Genomic DNA, 20,280 nt, shown 5'->3' on the forward strand with positions numbered 1-20,280 from the left:
CAGATGTTTCTTTATTTACGTTATTTTACTCAAGACTGAAGAAGCAAAAGAATGCTTTTACTCATCACACAATTTTCCTAAAGACATCTGCTATTACAGCTAGACTTCTATGTTAATGCTGCCCAGTGATTAGTGCAACTCCACATGTAAAATCTGTTTGGGCTGAGAGTTCCAGGGTCTTCATTTCCGTGAGCAAAACTGCAGAGCCATAGCCCAGGGCCAGCATTGCTACTGCATTTTCTTACTCTTTGCAAAACCTCTCCAGTTTGCCACCATTTCAACTACATCTTTCGCAGCCAGCACAAGCAGGAGGGATTAGAAAATGAGGCTTTGATGCGTTCACGACATGTGCTTGAGATTACTTGTGTACCTAGGTGCTAGCACGTGTGCCCATAAGTTGTGGTCTAAAGTTGTTTGTCCCTGGCAGTTCATGTTTGTTGGAGTTTGTGCAAAATTCTGTAACTGTGTGCCATTTTGTAGTCAATAATACTCTATAACCTATACTGAGTAACAATATTTGAGTCTATATTGAGGAATATTGTATTAATGCAGAATAAGAGCTACGACACGTAAGGCCCACATAATGAAAACAACATCATTGCAAGAGAAGTGGTTGAAAATTAATTTGAAAGTAACTTGGAAAATTGTTGCAGGATTATGAAGGATTAATGATGAATAAATGCCATCTATATTTTCTCTTAAAAAAAAGCTGCACATTCCAAGCCCTTTTATGAAGTCTTGCATATATGGGGAGAGATTTACTCATTTTATGAAGCTTATTTACTCATTTTATGAAGCTTTTTTTCATTCTGAGATGACAGGCACTTTCTAAATAGTGATATACATACAAACACAACTGCTCCATGCTACATTTTGTTTCAGCCAGACCAGATAGCTCTCCATAGCACAAGGTGTTAGAAGATCTTAACAAAGTTCTGCAAAGAGCAGCAGGATTTTTGGGGGTTTTGCCTTTTTTTTTTTTTTTCTTCAACAAGTGTTATCTTCTCTGGACTTCTCCAAGACAAAAAACAAACTGACCCACATCAATCACACTTCTTCAGCACTTCACAACTTTTAAACATGCTATTCCTCTTCAAGACAGTGAGTTTTACAGCTAAATCTAACCCTGTATGCTTTGCCCATTTTCTCCAGTGTTTTTCTCCTAGAAACGCAACCACTTGGTACATATATAGCAGTGAGACTGTTACTAAAAGCCACAGCAGGTGTAAAAGAATACAGCCCAGTGAAGTTCTTGTTTTTGACTCTCCCCACGAAATACAATGAGGCACAGTAAATAAAGACATTTCACACAGACAAGCACGAAAATCTTCCAAAACAAAGAAAATTAAATTATCTTCGAACTAAAGAACACACTGCAGTGAAAGACTAAATGAGTGATTCTAATTAAAACCATGCTGCGAACCTCCTACTTTCCACCGCCAGAAAACATCGGCTGGCGTTTGTGCATGTACAGCCACCCTCTAAAACCAGTCAAGCAGCTTTCCAGCCAAACAATCCAAGACACAGCACCTCAGAAGTACAAAACACGCTGAAATTATTTCCATAGCAATCGTTAACGACCACCTGCCAGGCCAGGGGAGGGGAGCAGTGGTGGGAGCTCAGGCCCTGAAGGCCCTGCTGCTGCCCCCTGCACGGGCCACGCCGCTAGCAGCACCCAACCTGCACCCTTCCCGTCGGAGCTCCTTAATCCTGACGTGCCACAACCGTCTTGGGCTCAGGTCCCTCTCCTTGACAGGGTAAATCAGGCAGCAGCCTTGGCGTTAAGAGGGAGATGAAAACTCGGGACTGAAGCCTTTGAGCTGCGCCGAGGCTTCGCACGCGCCTAAGCTCCGAGCAGCTCTTCACAAACGAAACGTGACCTCTTTTCTGACCCGCTCCCTTCTAGCTATTTATCTAATTGCACAGCCACAATATGCTGCGGGTTTCCTGAATGCTAGCCGCTGTCATCTTCACGGGCAGAGAGCTGAGGGGATGGGAACATACGGCTTACTAAGTACAGTGAAGATGGGCATCCATGTCCTGCACAGCAAGCGCATGTTACGCGGATACTGCTATTTTGATACAGGGACAGGAGTCAGCTAAATATACCAAACTTCAGTGACTGGTCTAAATTACAGACTTAAAACAACATGAAGAATGGTAGACTTTGCCCAAAGACAGAGGAAAGTAATGGGAAGACTTTGGACGGTGAGGGGAAGCTTGGCTCTAGCATCATTACGCCTGACTCGCTATCGAGACATACCGGAAAAGCTTCCGAGATGCAGGGACTTGGTGCCCATTAGATGTGGGCAGGCATAATGGTGAGGGAACATAAAAAACATGCAATCATCCTAAGGGATCCCAAAATCAAAGGGAATAAAGGCAGAGGAAAATGAGGATCCAGTTAATAGCATTCACCTGAAAACCATCAGAAGGAAGCAGCAACGCTGGGATAACCGCAACCAAGTGCATCTAATTTTTAAGATGGAAAATGTAATGAACCTGCTGAAAAGCAGCAGAGGTCTGCAAGGACGGAGTGCAGATCCTGCACCTTGCTCCCCTTCTTCATGCTGTCTGCAGGCAGTTGGCAGCCCCACGTGCTCACATGCAACACCCAACCTCTTCTAACACGGGTGCCAGGCAACTAAAGTGTCTTAATCCACATTTTGCAGCCGAGTAACCTGAGCGACAGTAAGTGACACCATTAGTTGCCAGTTGATCGATATATCTTTACTTCATAGAAAACTGAAGCACATGTTTAACATTTAATCCCACTTTATGAAAATATAAGGCTGTACTTTAATGCTCTGTTGCACTGTAATACAAAGACGGCTTTGCTCGATGTCTTTTACATTGTTTTCCCTTATACCACACAGAAGCGGACCAGCAACATTTTTATCGGAATATGACTGCAAGTGGCAAGGAAGGAGCTCCCTTTCTGGTGAGGAAAAGGATTCACATTTGTGAATTCACCAGGATTCACGTTTGGCAGTAACACTGCGACACCAGTGACCCCAAGGGCAAAACCCAGTGAGGGGGACCTAGGTGCCTTTAACTGAAATGCCAAGGGGCTCCCAAAAAACATACCCACGTTGTTCCTGCAAGGGTTGTTTAATGCCTTGAACAGGGCTGCATTTGAAACCCAGGAAGACTTTTAAATCCCAATGTACATAACGTCTGCATGCAAACCGAAAGCAGGAGTTCCTCCTTTTATAGGGTGCAAAAACATTAAAAAACAAGTGTTTAAAAACTGTATTACAAATCCGTCTGCAACCTGTATTATTTTTACCACGTGCAAGTAAGTTGATCACGAGTGTGTTTCAACTGTTTCAGTGAGAATATGCAACTCACGCTACGTTACTTCTTAAACATGTGGAGGGAAGAGAAAGTTTATTTTGATTTCGCTGCACTGACGGCACGCAACATATTTCACTTATGTGTATGCGTGTAGCAGATGCTGTAATGGATCATCTCCCTTTCGTGGCACATCTCAAAGAAGATCTCAAGCCATTCTTCGCAAGGAAAGAAATGATAAACCCCGGCTCATAATGAAAGCTGCAACATACACTGAGAGAGCAACTGAGTAATCTGAGACTGTATTTTCCACTGATTCAGCCTGTTAGTTGGAACAGTGACTGATTAAAATGGAAAATCTGTATTATAAACACATATATTGACATTCCCGATCACAAGGTATGTTACAGACGTGATCTTTTTACTCTTATGTATGAAAATTAGAAAGTATCTCTTTTTACTCTTCTTATGTATGAAAATTAGAAAGTATAAACCTGGAAATCACTCCAATGGAGTTATATTGGTGTGAAAGTTAATCTGAAACATGAACTGGCCCACAGTACATCTTCATACACAAGGCACACAATGTAATTTTCATTATATATATGTTTTATGTAATTTGGAGTACCAAGAGGAAAAAATCATTTGCCCCAAGATATTACTTTTAAGAATAGAGGACAGATGTCTAGTTGCCAAAGCAGACTTGTAAAAAATTAATCACCTGCCTCATGCAGGTTAGCAGTATTTGGCAGGTAGGTTAGCTCAGTTCATAATGAAGCATCTGGCTTTTGGTAAAGCTGCATTTTAATTTTAACTGTGTTTCATTTCAGCTTTTGGGCGCATGTCAACAAGCAATAATCTGACAAGTCTGGACCAGATTTGCTGATCGGCAACTTTGGTGTAGGTCTTCTCAACTGCAACCAAAACTAAGCAACTACCATGGTTCACACCCAGACCACAGCCTCTCATATCATCTGAACTTCCCTGTAAAGCCATTTTAAACACAGTCTTCAACATCTCACCTGTCCACAGTCTTATTTTCTTAAAAACAGCTAAACTGACTAAGCCATCAAACTCCAAATCGTGTGCTTAAATTAAGCAGGCTAAACTGACCAACCTCAGGAGTGTCCCTTTTTGAATGTGGTTTGGGTTTTGGTTTGGGTTTTGTTGGTGTTTGGGTTTTTTTTTGCAACTGAGATATGGCAATTTGAGGCAAGAAAAAGGTCTATCCATGCTGTATTTTTCTTTTAAAAAGTGGGTACCCATTTGGAGCACTAATAGTTGCCTCTTTTGGCTAACCAGGAGCATCTGATGATCCTCCTCCGACACTGGGAGTGCAGAAGAGCTGCTGAAGCTCAGAGAGGTCTGCAGAAAGGCAACCTTCTAATTCCGTGACTCATCACTTTTAGGTGTTCCCCCGATGGGTGCATTTTCACTGGAAGGGTGCTTTTACCACAAATTTACTGTGAAAACCACCCCCCACCACCACCGATTGTCCTTGTAAGAGAGCAATCACTATGAAGATGCAGGGGCCACTTTTTAACATGAAGAGTTCAGGCATTCAAGTAACGTTCCCAAAAGACAAAGATCTATTAGAGCATGAATTGCCAATTTTTGTTTTTACATTATGACCATTTTTTAAGCTACCAAATGTGCCAAAACGCTCCGGATTCTTACTGGCTGCTGGTTTTCTCTTCTTGTATCACTTCAGCTGCACCATTTCTCATACTTCTTTTGAAAAAGAAGTGTAAGAGAGATCAGACCACTCTACAGGCTCCTGAGCAGATCCTGACAGAGCGTACAAAGGAAGGAACTGGGAACATTTAGCTCTGTAAGCACACTTGCAGCAGCCTCACTAGCAGTACCACAAATGCCTTTGCTGGGCTGCTGTGGCTTGTGCAGGTATTTTCCTAGCACGCTGCTACACAAAAATCACCTCTTTCAGCTGCTGATTATATTAATCTTTTTGTTTCCATCTTCATTGAACACCACCCACTAACAGCTACTCCACAGTCCCACAGACATACGGTGCTTTAGTTATGTAGAAAAAAAACAGGGCAAGGGGAATTTTTCTTTGTCTTGCTTGGGACCCGACTGCCTGTAGGAAAGCGTAACGGCAACTTCTAGAAAGAAGACTCAGAGACAGGGCAAGAGACATGGCACCTGCAACTTTTAGCAGTAGTGAAGCAATATTAAGGAGGGGGCAAAAGGGATGGAAAGGACAATGAAAGCATAGCACTCAGCCAGTCAAGGATGAGTTCCGATTCCTCCCTGGAGAGGAGTGATACATGTTTTTGAGGTATGCTTCCAATTTAATGATGAATCGCTCTTTCAGCCAATGTGCAGAAAAAACTGTCCACACTGCACACAGTTCACCGAGCAAAAGGATGCACCTTGAGACCTGAGGACAAAGTAAATGAGGAGTAAGAGAAGAAAGACTACTACATTTATGTTCTTTCTTGGTCTTGCTGAGACTTCCATCACATTTTTTCTAGACAGGGTGCGTGTGCTGCTGGTCAACAAAACCAGCCCGAAAAGGGAAGCAGAAAGGATGGCAGTGGTGGAGATAAAGATGGCTCGTCTGCTTCCTTCCCAGGTCTAACCTAGACGCTCTTGGCTTTATCAACCACCCCCAGAGGACAGCCAGAAGACACCCCACACAGCAGAAGCAATGTCACGGACTCCCTTGTCGCACAGGATGAGGCAGAAAGGAAACCGGGAGAGGCCAAGGAAGAGGAAGGCTGGGAACTGCTATCATTATCCTCTTTCCCGAGGGAATGGAGACAGCAACAGCGGAGGAGTGGGAATGCTTTCCACACCCTCCAGGCCAACACACTGGTGGCCACTTCTCCTTCGCCAGCAGCCAGCAAATCCAAACTGAAGGCAAACCTAGGATGCTGGGCTAAATTCTTCAGGCTGGAAAGCCAGATTGAGTATCTCAGCATCCTAACAGCCAGGATACGTACTGCGGCGTCCATCAGGCCAAGCGTGGGCGAGGCATCATTTTTAAAGAAGAGCAGAGTGCATCCCCCAAGCACTGGCTGGTGGAAATGTTGTTTTTCCGCTTGGAAAGGGCTGTTGCACCGAACAGCAGAGGTCTGTCCCCAGGACTGCTCATAAATCAGAGCTAAAGCTGCATTTTCGGGGTCATGAAATCTTCACCGGATGACAGCAGCACACTTTCCAGATGGCTCCCTTCTGGACTTGGCCCTTCTCAGGGAGGCCGTAAGCTACCTATACGGCTGTGCTCATGGAGCTACCCTGTGGGACTAACTTCATGTGAAATACCAAAAAGTAGAAACACCCCCCTTCCCCAAGTATGACTTTGAACGATGAAAAACCGTGGCAAAAAGCTTTCAATTGGCTTTCTTCCATTTGTTTGACCTAACAGAAGCAATAGCAACCTTAAAACATCTGCCAGATCATTCTACTTTTCAGTTTTGATTACCTGTCTGCTAGTTTGAGGTTAGCTTTAACTATACAGACCCAAGAAGTGAGAAAGCTTAGATTTATTCTTAAGAAGTACCGGCTGTCTAAAACAAGGCTATAAAATGCAGGCTCCATGTCTGGTTTGTTGTATGGTCGCACGCCTTTGTGCTATTAATTGCAACCTGCCTAACAGGTGCTTGCCAATGTCTTTATATCCTCACCATAAGAAAGGATTATATTTCCATCTGGATAAAAGGGTGACGCTGTCTTCTAAGATGAAGTTAAGAGCAGCACAGGAGGGAAGTCCACTGTGGCATGACAAGTTGAATCACTACTTAGTAACAAGAATATGCCTTCTGCTTTGACAGACCCACAGAGGGAAGGGGAAAGGCGCTAACACTATTTTTTCCACATCCACTCCTCTTTGTCAGGTGTCAGATAGCCATGAGCTGGACCCACCAGGGACTGTTTTCTTTCCAATTCCATTGACTCACCCAGCAATGGTGGCAGCCCTGTTATTTAAAACAAACTTGCAGCACTGAGGGACCCCTACCAACAAAAGCACTTACGCACGCGCTGCAGAGAAGTCCCAGACTACGTACTTAAAAATTAACTGCAGGCTTACTCTTGCTGTGCGGCATCAGAGCACTGTGCAGAGAACCTGCCCTGCTCTGCCTGGCAGAAACTTCCTCTTGGCTTCCTTATCCCTTCATCTCCTTCTTGTCATCAATGGTAAATACCTCTTTCCAGTCTTTTCCTTTAGCTCTTCATTTCTCTCTTCTTCCCATCCTGCCTTCTGCATAACTGCACAACCCTGTTACCTCGTGCTGTTAACTCTTTGTGGACCCAGGTGCATGAGAAGTGCTATATGAGACCGTGATGTTAAAACACAAAGCCCCAGCCTGAAGGCATCCGCAGCTCACTGGACTGACTGCTGCCCCCCCCGAAGTTACAACAGTTTGATCAACAAGGCTTTCTATTCCCTGAAGAGTTTGCAAGAGGTACTGATAGCTCTTGGGTTTGGAAGATAAAAGAATGCTGACAGATACCTGTGGTGCCCAGCACCTGAACATGAACCTCTTGAGCTCATTACCCAAAAGCAACAAAAAACAACCTATCCACGGGAATCTCCACGTTTTACTGGGGTGCACAAATAGCTCAGAGGCTAATTGTGGTGATGTGGATATGTACAAAAATACCGAGGCGGCAATTGCTTTAGCGAAAAAAATGACACTTGTTAGTCATAAGGGGATTTAAAAATCCCAACATACGCCTTTGAAAACAGGACCCAAAGGGCCTACTTGAGTTCTTGTTGAGAAACAACACAGCCAGCTCCTATAAGCATGTCTTCTGGCACAGACAGCATTTTGACTATGTAAATCAGCAGACAAATCATAGTGTTTTGCCTGCAAAATGAGGGAACTCAGCATATTCGTCCATTCACAGGCTCGGATCAAATTCTGTATTGGAGCGCACAAGCCACACACCACCTCTATCATCTCACCCCAGAGCGACAACAGTGAAAGGCAAGGCAGCATTCACTGCACCTTCAACATTAACTTATTTTTCCAAGAGGAAAACAAATTCTGGCTAGTAATAGTTATCTTGATAAAAAAGAAAAACCCTTCAACTCCTTTTCTAACTGATTTATCTACCTCACGTCAAGAGTGATCTTAAAGAAAATTCCCAGCATGATTTATCTACCTCACGTCAAGACTGATCTTAAAGAAAATTCCCAGCATGTTTTCTGTCAAAAAACTGAATAATAATCATGACTTTTGAAACAGCTTACTAGGCTATTCTGTGCATTTGAATATTTTCTTTCACCCTTTAGTCCAGTCTTCTATGGGAGTAAATCATACCCTTTAATTAAACATTCTTGAGTATTTGGATTTTATCTCACAGATACACCGCACCCTGCTTGTAAAAATTCCATCTCAGACAGCCAAAACGCTTCACTTATTCCAAAGATGAGTTATTAATGAGAATATCTATAGCCCATACATTTATAATCTGGTGCCATCCCTCCCTGGGGATTCCAAACTTTTATCTGCCCGATTACTTACCTGCAGCTGAAACAGAGCCATTCTGGCTGGAATGTAACCCCCATCTTGTGCAACTCCTCACCACCACTTTTAAAATGAAGAATGGGAGATCGGTCGAAATGGAGGATGTTTTTAAGACATTCTGGATGTAAACTCCTTGAATTAAATTCATCTTGCTTAAAATACGGCTGTAGCTATCTAACTCTCCCGGTTTCCTAAAGTCCCTATTTGCTTTATCTTGCTCCATTCAGAGAAGCCCTCACTCTCATCGTGAACTCCTGTGAATGTGGAGGAGCCAGCAGGATGATAACAGGTGTGATTTTGCTCCCCGAAGCAGTCCCAGGTTTCATCCTCACCTGGCACGGCATGCAGCTTCATCATGCCCCATGCCAGCTGGGGCACTGGCCCTCTTCTGACTCAAGGGAGAGTACACCGGTCTGAAATCACCAAAAGCAATGACAACTCACAAAACACCTCCCTGAGCCAACGGGTAAAAGCCAGTGCCAGCCATGAGCTCACCAGCACCACTCCCCAGCACCGCTCACTTGCCAACCTTCTGCAACGTTTTTAGCTCGCTAGGTGCGCCCGCTCATCCCACTCTCACATGTTTAGCAATTGAGAACAGCGATAGCTTGGGGCTGCCACGGCAGCCAAACACCCAAACAGGCAAAACATGAGAAAGAGGACTGCATTACTGGGCTCATTAGCCCTCACAAGCAACTTGAAGCGCTCAAAAACGTAGCGTTCCTAAGTGCAGAAGGGAGGGTGCAGCCATCCCACAGAAGGAAATCCATAGGAAATCCTGCTGGCATCAATATGCCTCGGAGACAGCCCACACGAGTCTCCAGTGAGCCAGCCCCACGCAGATGATGGGAGAGATGATTAAGGATCAAGTGGTGCCTTTCCGCACCAGGTGGTGGTGGCACCAACCAGTCTTGCCCCCTCCACAGGTCAGCACAAACCCCCAGGACAGCCTGCCATGCTCAGCACTGCCTGCCCTTTCTCAGGCTCAGGTCTGGGAGCGCAATCTCCTACACCAGCGGGTGCTGGTCATGCTACCGGGTCCCAGCGCAAAGCTCTTTAGCTTTACATGCGGCCCTTTCCAGGTCCAGAGAAAAGCCAACGTCCTGGAGGAGCCGCTAGAGCCAAGGAAAAAATTGGTCTCCAGCCCTGGACTTCGCGTCACACCCATGAGAGACTTCTGCCCTCCTACACCACCGTTCTCCTCATCCAGACTCTGATATCTTTGATTCTCTGACCCTTTCACCTCTTACAAGCAGAGATGGAGCCAGAGCAAGGGAGCTGATGTTGCCTGGAAAAAAAAAAAAAAGATAAATAATCTCCACCTGCAGAGAAAGCAACCTCCTGGCAATTTTGCTGGGGAACCGTGCCATGAGCAGGGGATGTTTTTTGGATTTACTTCACCTCTGCCTCAGCATGCCCTACAAATAGGTGGAGATATTAATGTGAGAAAATCTCCCTGTTTGGGAAGCAGGATGCTAGTGAGAGGGGGTTTGAAACAGTAGAAGGAAACACTGGGAAATATTTTGGTTTTCAAGTACTTCTTTATTTTTAAGTACTTACTAATTCTCTTATAAAAGGCATTTATAAAAATTTTCTTTCTTTTTTTTGAAGTACTTTTCATCCATCCATACAAGTCTGGTCTAAGTCATAAGTTTCTAAGTATTTCCTCAAATAGGTAACTCTGACTGGGATAACAATGTCAGCATGGAGAAGCTTTTTCTGGCCCTCTTTATGTTTCTGTTCTTTTTGGAGAAAAGGATGTTCAGGTTGTAATAAAGGGACTGAAAAATACATTAATCTTTATTAAACCGGTAGAGCCAATTGACAGGGCTAGGACTGGCTGCTTCCTCCCCTCTCCCTTCATGCCCTTCCGCAGTTTCCTCTCCTCTTTTCTGACATTTGTTTGTGTTTGGAAGTAGCACGCTCCCTCCCGACAGACTGGGACAGGGGATGAGAGGGGAAACGTCTGGACGCTTTTTGTCCAATTAAATGCTGGCATCACATTCAGTCCTTCCAAAAAGCACACAGGCAATTTTAAACACCAGGCTGACTGCTGTGAATTGATGCCTCCCCATTTACATTTTCTTCCATCAAGCCACAAACAGACCAGGTATTAATTGTCATCAAGCATGTCTGCCACAAATCCCTCTTTAGTACCCTTCACAAACGTTCTGCTTTCGTCTTTCAGCAGATCACTTCCGTAATCCCATGTCACTGATAAGTTTTGGCAGAACTAAAGAGCCAACTGCGTTTGCTGCTGACAACTCCCCCTCACTTTCCTTTTTCAACTGCCACAGCAGCACACAAATTCTGTAGTGGCGTTCCCTGCCCCACGTCATCTCAAACTCACGGTGTTCCTTCAAACGGCGTGGCCTTTACAGCAAATAAACAAACGCACACAAGCCCTGCACGTGTGGTCTGCACACCATCAGGAGGCACCCACTGCTCCTACAGGAAGAGCTGCGGCGTCAGCGCGGCGGCACGGCCTGCCTGGCTCCCACAGACAGCGCCCTGACACCCCTGGGTCCCGCAGCACCCAGGCAGTGACTAAACCCGGCCTCCGCTGCACAAGGGTCACAGTCTTGACAGAAGGCACTGGAAGGTTTAACTGCTGGGTGAGAAAGAAGCAGGTGAGGACGGACAGGCACAGTTGGTTCTTTCCCTCTACTTTTTCTTTTTTTGCTTTAAACAACTAAATCTTGTTCTTCCCACGCCCGAGAATACACCTTTAAAAATGACTGAGACTAGTCATGTAAATGAATTAAGGGTCATTTTACAGTGTATTAAATCACATGCTTTATAGACAGTAACTGAAGAGTTTGGTACAAACTAGATTCAGACCTCAAGATGTTTTCCAGAGTGGCTAGAAGCGTTTAAGAAAAACAGAAAAAATGCAGAAAGCCTCGCTTTGCTCAGCATTCACTGCAATATCCCAGCTAGGAGACATACTTCCACATTACTGCTACGGCTCCGGCCCCCGACACGCGTTCACAGCACTGATTAAGCCAACCACAAGTTAAGGACTTAAGCGTACTGAGGCACGTCCCCAGCTGACTTGAGTATAAACTACGCGCCTGGAATCTGCTCGGATAGGCCCACAGGCCCTGCTTGCCAGGTTGTACGCAGACCGAGCGGCAACCCGCTTGCGCCACGGTCACACTGCCAGGAGCAAGTGGATCTCTTGCCCTCTTAATAAAGGCTTGTTCCAGCCCTTTCAAAATATGCCCTAAGGTGCACTCACGTGCAGTAATCTTTGAGGACAGAAAAACCCCTGCCACCACTTTGCTGTTTTGGAGAAGGGTGTTCACCACAGAGCGCCGAGATAAGCAACCTGTGCTGCTCGTTACACATTTTTGGTACCTGCACAATAGGGTGGCCCCCCGCAGATGCCTTCACAGCCCCTCGACTGCCTTCCGTCTCGTAATGAGCTCGGTGGTGGGATTTCGGCTGCACTTCAATACGCAGTTCGTAAGGTCCTGAGTGAGATGGCAGCTGCCAATCAAGGGCAGGCAGGGATGGGCTATAATGGAAAGGAAAACGTATTAAAAATTAACACCAAGTACACTATCACAAACCACAAGCATCCAGCACTATTACTTTAGAGACCGTGTTTCACAGTTCATTCTTCACCATTTTACATTTAAAATTTCATCAATATGGATAATGCCATGACATGAGTAATTTAGAAGGTAATGGTTATTTTATGAAGATTTATGGGTTAAGCGTATCTGATGGCCCAGCTGCTATTCTATTTGTAACAAAATGGAAAAATGTTAAGACACAGCTTACAAATATCTTAATATATTGATTCTTGAAGCAGAAAGGGAAAGGTAGGCAGAAAGACACAGAGGAACCTAAGGAAGAGGATTTCTGTGAAAGTGAATGACAAACCATCTCTGGAGCAGTTTTGCATTTAATGAATCTAATGGATTTCAACAAATCTGCTCAGTTTACAAGGGGCAGAAAGAAGAATAAAAGCCATTTCCCAGCTTCTTTCCCAAGAGAAAACATGTCAGAGAATCTCAAAGAGAAGCTGACCTCTTTCTGGATCGTGCACTTCAAGGAAGCGAGCTCTGAAGTCAGAACTCGCTTACAAATCCTACTAATGATGATGCACAAGCCCAAAGAAAAACCAGCTCGCTCTTCCTGCCCTGCATTGACTCTGTAATTAACCAAAATATTAGGGACTCATTACCATCACACAAACGAGCAGGTCCGATAGCATGCAGTGGTGGGGAAGTGTCATTCTTAGAAACCCACTTGCAGTGTAAAACCACACTTCCATGCTATCAGACACTTAGAGCTAGGCTGTAAGAAATGCCAAGCTGACACTTTGGGTTGAAAAGAAAGAAAAAGAAACAAACAAGCACTGTAGAAACAGTAGGCCTGAGACAAATGTATTGATCTTAAGATCAAAGCAAAAAGCTTCACGATGAAAAGACTAATTCTATGTCTTGTGTATATTCTTTCCTCTAGCGAATTCTCCCCATCAAATGTTCTTCAAGCAGTTAAATCGCACAACCACAACATGCTATCCTGCTCTCTTACATCAAACTTTATTATCTCCCTCATAAGCCTGGAGAAGACAACCAGCAAGCAGAAAATTACGGTCCTTCATGCTTTGTCGCCGCCACCGACCGGGACTACCTGCCACAGCAAAGAGGGCTCATCCCGGCACAGCACACAGACGAGGAAGCCAAAGAGCTAATTAGCTCTTGTCCCAGCCTGCGAGGAGGCTGGCTGCTGGGAATTTACCAAGTTCCTCACCTCGCTGCTACAGGCCTGGTGCAAGGACAATCTGATCAGCGTGAATCACGGCTGAAATGAGCTGGTTGGGAGGGAAGGGATGCAGAAGAGCTTCCACACTGGAAGCATGTATGACGAGCACGTACTCAGCTGGAGACTGAGTTTGGCTTCTGCCCCGCTCGAGCAGGGAGCCCCAGCCTTGGCCAGAGACAGGATGATAGGTCTCCTGAGCTCCGGTGGGAGCCTGTCCCTCAAAATGGCGAGGGCCCACCTTGAGGTGAGAAGAGACTCTTCTGCTACTGGACACTCATACAAACGGTGAAGAGATGGCAAAAAAATTACATGCCATTGGGCATTGTGTACAGCCACTGTTCTTTGCCTAGAAAAGGTCTCGATAAAAAAAAAAAAAAAATCTGAAGAAACCATATTTGACTAATGATAAATAACAAAGAGGAGAGCAAAACAGCTGTGTCTCTCCTGGTGATGATCCGCACACATTTTTAAGCAGATGTTTCTAGTTTTAAGTAAATTCTCACTTGATGGATTTTTTTTTTCTTTTTTTTTTTTTTCCTGAGGACACGACATCCATCAGATTAGAAATTTTAAACACTTAATTAAAAAGGAGAACTCTGACTGGCAGCATGTACCCCTCAAATGAACGGGTTGTTATGTTTTTTTAAGAAACATGAAAGTAAGTAACAGTACCATAACTAATTATGTCTCTTTAAAAAAACAAAGAAAAAAACACAAAAAAACCTTTTGAAGCAGCACCTGAAAATGTCATGTAACTAATTTGTAAAATTAATGTTCTCAAATAAAGCCTGAAAATATAAATACAGTTTGCTGTTAGCTTGCAATCTATCATCAAAATTCCAAAATACCACCTGCCCAATTATAAATTGACAATTAATGGCAGTTTTCCTGATAAAGGAAGCAGTGTGATGCATTTAACAGTGTCATGGGCTGGGGCTGTCAAAGCTATTTCCTATGTTAGGTTATCTTCATCATGCACTTAATTTCCTGTGGCTAAACGCAGTTAAATGAAAAAGTCACCAAGCAAATGGTGCAGTGGTAAAATCAAATCTGGTTGCTGCAAATAAATTTTATCAGTTTGAAAAGGACCAAACTACCTCATCTAGCCAGCATCACGCGGAAGTGAGAAAAGCCCTTCCACAGGGGTCACGAAGAGAAATAAAAGGTCTTCTACGCAGTCTCCCTATCAAACACACATTGGCGTATTTCCCTCAGATGAAATTTTCCACCAAACTGTCCCATTCCTTTCTATGCTGTAATAAATCTAACTGCAGTCCTCCTAAACGCTGTAATGAGGGATGGTTGTTTCAAGGCAGGTTCACAAAGCCTGGTGTTAGGTTGTAGAAAACTCACTCAATGTACTCATCCTACATAAATCAGATTACAGAACAGATGAATAGTGATTTATTTTGCATACACCAGATACACAATATGATTAAATCAAAAACAGATTATCCAGTCTGGCTGACTTCTGCCTTTAGCAGAAAGATTTATCAAGTTATAAAAAAAAAAGAAAGAAAGATACTAAGCAGCACACTAGAATATAGACAGGGAGGAAACAACACCAAACTCCTACCAAACTTTGCGAAGGTGTTTAAGCCCCATTTTCACGTCTGCTATAGGGCCGGGAATTAAATTACCATTATACGTTCTAAGTTACCAGATGTCCAAGGACACTCGTAAAAGATCTGCCAACACTTTTGTCCTTAACATTGCTGCTGTGCAAAAGGCGTCAGGACAACTGCCAGTCTCGCACAGGGACTAACCCTGCTCATGAGCCAAACTCCACGTGGAGTCATCCACCCCCAGAGAGCTGCCTGGCAGCAGCATAAGCCACTGCCTGGAAAAGCAGGGTGGTTAAGCATGTTTCAGTGCCCCAAGTGAAGCAGGTGACTTAGGAGGAGGGTGGCTGAGGCTGTGCCCTGCACTAAACTTACTTTTTCTAACAGGGAGCGTCCGTTTAGGAACAAAAACATAAACTAGAGAAACCACAGGGCTGCTGAGCCTTTTACCAGGCTGCTAGCTTGCCCCTGCTCCAACTGCGCACCAAATGCAAATATGGTTGCAATTTATTATTTATTTACCAGTGTCTCACATCCAACCAGATGCCTGTTAAAGATCCTTGTGTGCTTTTTGGAAGAGTAAAGAAAACAACGATGTAGCCTACATGTCCACCAATTTGACTGTGGTCAAAAAAATATACCTGCTTTACATTTTACCCAAGAGTTAGCATGGCTTGATTTTGCTCTCTTTTTCTTTTTTTTTTTTTTTTAATTTGCTGTCTGACAATTGAGCAATCTGGCTGAGAGCTGTTAAAATAGATGCTGCATCCCAACCCAGACTTGGCTGTGTTTTGCTGGCGTTCAGAGCAAGTAGCTCCTCCATGAAGTGCATGCAGTGCCCTGGAATTCCTCACGCTGAAGTCGGAAAACGCAAGTTATCATCATACTCCCAGATAACACTTAACACTGCTGTCCTAAAATTCCGCACTCGGAGATCGATTTCCATGGGAAATTTTGCATTTGTTGGCTTAGAGAAAGAAAAAAAAAAACTATTGCCACAGAAAGAGAGAGAACAAGTGGCCGGCATCACATCTCTGCGCATTCTGAATTTAGAATCATGTGGTGCTAAAATGAGCTGGTGAACAAGGCCATTAATAAGATGCTCACAGAGTGTCTGAATGAACTGAAAAGCAGGCAGAGGAAAGCGTGGGGGGGCATAAAATTGAACAAACAAACAAATCAGTTTACTGAGGCTGGCTTCCAGCAGTCTTCAGCCTTGTGGTACAGCAGCCTAACGTCAACTAACGCCACTGCTACGTGGTGGCTAATGGAACTTGTTGAAGCATCTAAATATCCCCATCTGGCATGATGACGGCGGGAGAGAGAAAAAGGTTAGCTGCATTGCGGGCTCTTCCCTGTCCACTCCCCACCCTTCAATTAACACTAACGAGTCCCAGGATATGGTGACAAATCCCCATTTCACTGGGTCTTGCTCAGACAGCCCCGTCTTTGCGCTGTCTGAGGAAGTGTCTCTCGCTTGCCATAAACACACAAGTTTGCCATGAACACACAGGTCAGCAAATCCGGTGCTGCTGCACCAGTGACTGTCTCGTCTTAGGACAGCTGGTGCCTTTTTCCACCTTCAGAAAAGCCTGATTTCTCAAGAAACAAAACTTCTCCCAAGTAAGGTTGTCCTCTATCTCATGATCTGGACCAAAACATCTATTTAAAAAAAAAAGACATCAAGAGCATCTGAAAGGTCCACAAATCAAAAGAAAGAAGGAGAAAATATGAAACATTTTAAAATCACTATTTTTAAGGAAATCATATGGCTTGGGGGCTCAATGAACAATTTTTGCATGCTTGAGTTTAATACTGTCATAGTCACAAAACTGGAATCCAAAAAATTCACAAAAAATAAACATGTCCATTGATGCAGATAAGAGCCAAATGTTCTTTTGCAACTGGTGGACAGGTATCCAGCCATACATTCTCTAGGTACTAACTACGGCCTCCACATGAAAAACTACATGATCCAGTGTCTGTTAGGCCAAGAACATACATGTACTGAGGTCGAAAAAGAGACTGAACCTAAAGGAAATGTGGCTTTCAGTGGTTAAAAAAAAGAATAAACTGTACAAGAAAATATAGTAGGGAGCTTTTATAAGTCACCTGGAACTGGGTGTCTATTCCTAGAAGCTCCTTTTGAGGTGGTAGACCTCATACACGTATGCCCAACCAACACACCCAACCATTTCTCTTCCCCCTCCCCCTACAAAACACTGTATGTAATGAAACCTCAAGTGCTAGAGGCCAACACACTTCTTGGATTAAACTGATGACACTTGACATAAGTGCAGTGCATTACTTTTCAACGAGTAAGGCCTGGCTCTAGGAAATTTCAGCTCGTGTCTGGTCAAATAACAGTGACTAAAGAGGAAGTCACAGCAAATGTGTAAGATACTCAGAAATCCAGCACTTGCATGAGGGCCGATACTTTATGGTGTAACATAGGATGATTTGGGATATGCTAATGCACGGGTAGAAAATAGAAATGGTATTTTAGTTTTGGAAATAGTCACTAGCGCTGTCCCCATGAAGTAAGGACCAGAAGTCCAGTCCTGTACTTCCATTTTGGCTTTCACTTTTTTGCCCATGAGAGATTCTGCGTAACACAGCACTGAAGAGCGATGGAAAAGCGTCACAGCAAGGTAAAGAACTGAGGTAGCATGGGCTTGGTAAACACAGAGCATTACCTGCTCATTCAATAACTGCTTGGTAGAACCCTGCTTTTTAAACTATTTGCTCCATTAGCTATAAAACGGGGTCTGTTTCTTGCAGTGCATAAACACTGAAACAAAAAAAGACATTGGAGCTAAAAGCTAAAGCAGAACTCCACAAAGACCATCTCTTGACTCTCCGAGTAATGATGTCACTCCAGCAGTTCTTGAGGCAGATTGGTACATCCAGGTAACCTATTTTGTTCTGGAAAAGGTTCGATGCCCATTGCTACCTCAGGGTTCGGTCTAAAGCACCCCCTGAAAATCTCTGCTTGGTCTCTAAATATTTTCTACCTGCTAACACTTGATGTGAGGCTCTGAGCTGCAACCGACACACGGCAGACACATCCCCAGCAAACCTGGGTTACCCTGTCCAGCTTCAGCCTCGGCTGCGGGCTCGGGCTCTGCCCTCCCACCCCGTCCTGCAATCCTCAGTATCCCTGTGCCGAGTCCCGTGAAGGAACAGAGTTTCAGTTTCGTAGCACCTGAGGGGGACGTGTGGGCCCAAACCTGCCTCAAAGAGCCCACAGCCTGTGAACCAGGCCGAGGCTCTAAGCTCACAGTCCTCGTATGCAACCAAGAGAAGCACGAGGCACGGAAAGACTGCTTCTGTTAAGGCAGGCAGTAGTATACTCTTATCCTCTTATACTCTTATACTCTTAGTATACTCTTACTCACAAAAAGAAATTATATGAGGACTTGAAAAGCCAAAAGCAGATTGACCTTTAATTACGAAAAATGAAAAACATCATCCATTTTAGAAACAGCACAGAAAAGCACTTTCCCTTTTAGACTGACGTCCCTATAAGACCCCAGGAAAAGAGGCAGCACCCGGCCAACGGTCTGTCTGAGCCTGCTCCCTCCTGCCCCCAAAGAGATGGGAATGCGAGACGGGAGGGAAAGGTGTCAGTGATTTTCCAAGGCACGCTGGCTTTTGATGAAAACTGTACCACGTATATTCAGGAAATGACAGAGGAGGTAATCAAATCTTGTTATCTCAAAATCATTAGGACCAGGTAGATTTTGGAGCCCGAGCTGTTTGTTGGAACCCACCCCTCCAGCCCTCGCGTTTGAAATAGAACAGATGTGTAACATAACAGGAAAAAAAAAATCCAGCTCTGTTGTGACAAATTCTTAACCAATTTTTTTGGAAAGATTTAAAATAACATAGTTTCTGTTGCGTAGGCTGTGATCCTGCTGACGTCCGTGCTTAGTTGCCCAGCACTTTCATATACATAAAACGAGAGGTATTTTTGGTGGAAGGAAGCACGGGCAGTGTGTCTGATTGGTAAAATAACTTAAAATCACATATCAACAGTAACTTCCAACTGCCCTAGAGCACGAGTTAATGAGATCACATGGAAACATATTGCGAACCAGGAAACATATTTTATACAGGACCAAAACAGTGGAAAAAAAGTGTTAAATACACAATGTAGTGGGGCTCCGTTTTGTACGCTTCACCTTTCTTGTTTGTGTTAGCGCACAGGCACGCCGGGTGCCTCCTGACGGACGGCAGCAAAGCGCCTACGGGCCCCTTGCTGCAAGGGAAAGATAAAAGCCTGTTTAGTCAAACTGTCCTATTATTGCCCTTGAAGTCTTCGGCAAAAAGCCGCCCCTCGACACAAAAGCCAATGGCCGGCCTCTCTGACAAACGTGAGCTACTTGGCACTTCAGTGGGAGAACATAAAAGGCTTTTTTTAAGTATGGGGAAAGGCTCTGAAGGATTTGCCTGGTGATAAAAGTCTCTATCTCATCTCCAAAAGGCAGCGAGTGTCTACCTCTGGATGGCCTGGCCAGACCCAAAACGGCTTGCTGCATTTCCCAACGCTGAATTGATCCAGGATCCTGCAAGAAGCTTGGGCAACGCAGGGAGGAGGAGAAGAGTAGTGATGAGGAAAGGACTGCAACGCTACATGCTCTAACATGGATCGCCCAACCTCAGTTTTGGGAGACAGCACACAGCAGAGAAGTTCTGCCTGGAGAAAAGTGAGACTGGCAAGGTTGAGAGCCAGGGAATGCATCGCTAATCGAAACATTTCAGCTACATGCCCAGTTTGAGAAAGACATCTTTGCTGTCAAAAGCAAGAAGCCAGGTGTGTTTGGGGAGGAAGAGGGGAAGGGGTGGCCATGGCAACCAGGGCCAGGGAACAGCCTGCAAACTTTTGGAAAACCAAACTTTTCCTGCACCCTGTGCTTCTGTGTATACAGCCTTCAGAAGATTTAAAAATAAAGACTGAGACCAAAAGAGAAAGAAATGGATGTAACTGAAACTCTGGCTATTCTGTGGTGCTTCCTACCTGGAGTTCTCTTGTGATAAATAAATGTGACCAGGATATTATCAGCTAACAACAAACGAGGTTTTCTGCTTTAAACATAAAAATGGTGGCTAAAGGAGAAAAATAAAATCACTGTCCAACACAGATA

The 20,280-nt window shown here is 44.3% G+C and overlaps 1 protein-coding gene across 1 annotated transcript in view; it reads right to left on the minus strand.

Moving 5' to 3' along the window:
- Positions 1 to 12,152: 12,152 nt before the first annotated feature.
- The window catches only part of LOC104511076 (nuclear factor of activated T-cells, cytoplasmic 1-like), a gene marked incomplete at its 3' end in the record, with an annotated part of 11,419 nt that continues 3,291 nt past the window's right edge, over positions 12,153 to 20,280 (minus strand). The window contains exon 3 of the mRNA XM_010153540.1: positions 12,153 to 12,312. Within this exon, the coding sequence (XP_010151842.1) occupies positions 12,153 to 12,312 (160 nt within the window). The remainder of the gene's footprint in view (positions 12,313 to 20,280) is intronic.

The sequence above is a fragment of the Eurypyga helias genome, unplaced genomic scaffold (assembly GCF_000690775.1).
Source record: "Eurypyga helias isolate BGI_N326 unplaced genomic scaffold, ASM69077v1 scaffold13896, whole genome shotgun sequence".
In the NCBI taxonomy this organism is placed as follows: Eukaryota; Metazoa; Chordata; class Aves; order Eurypygiformes; family Eurypygidae; genus Eurypyga; species Eurypyga helias.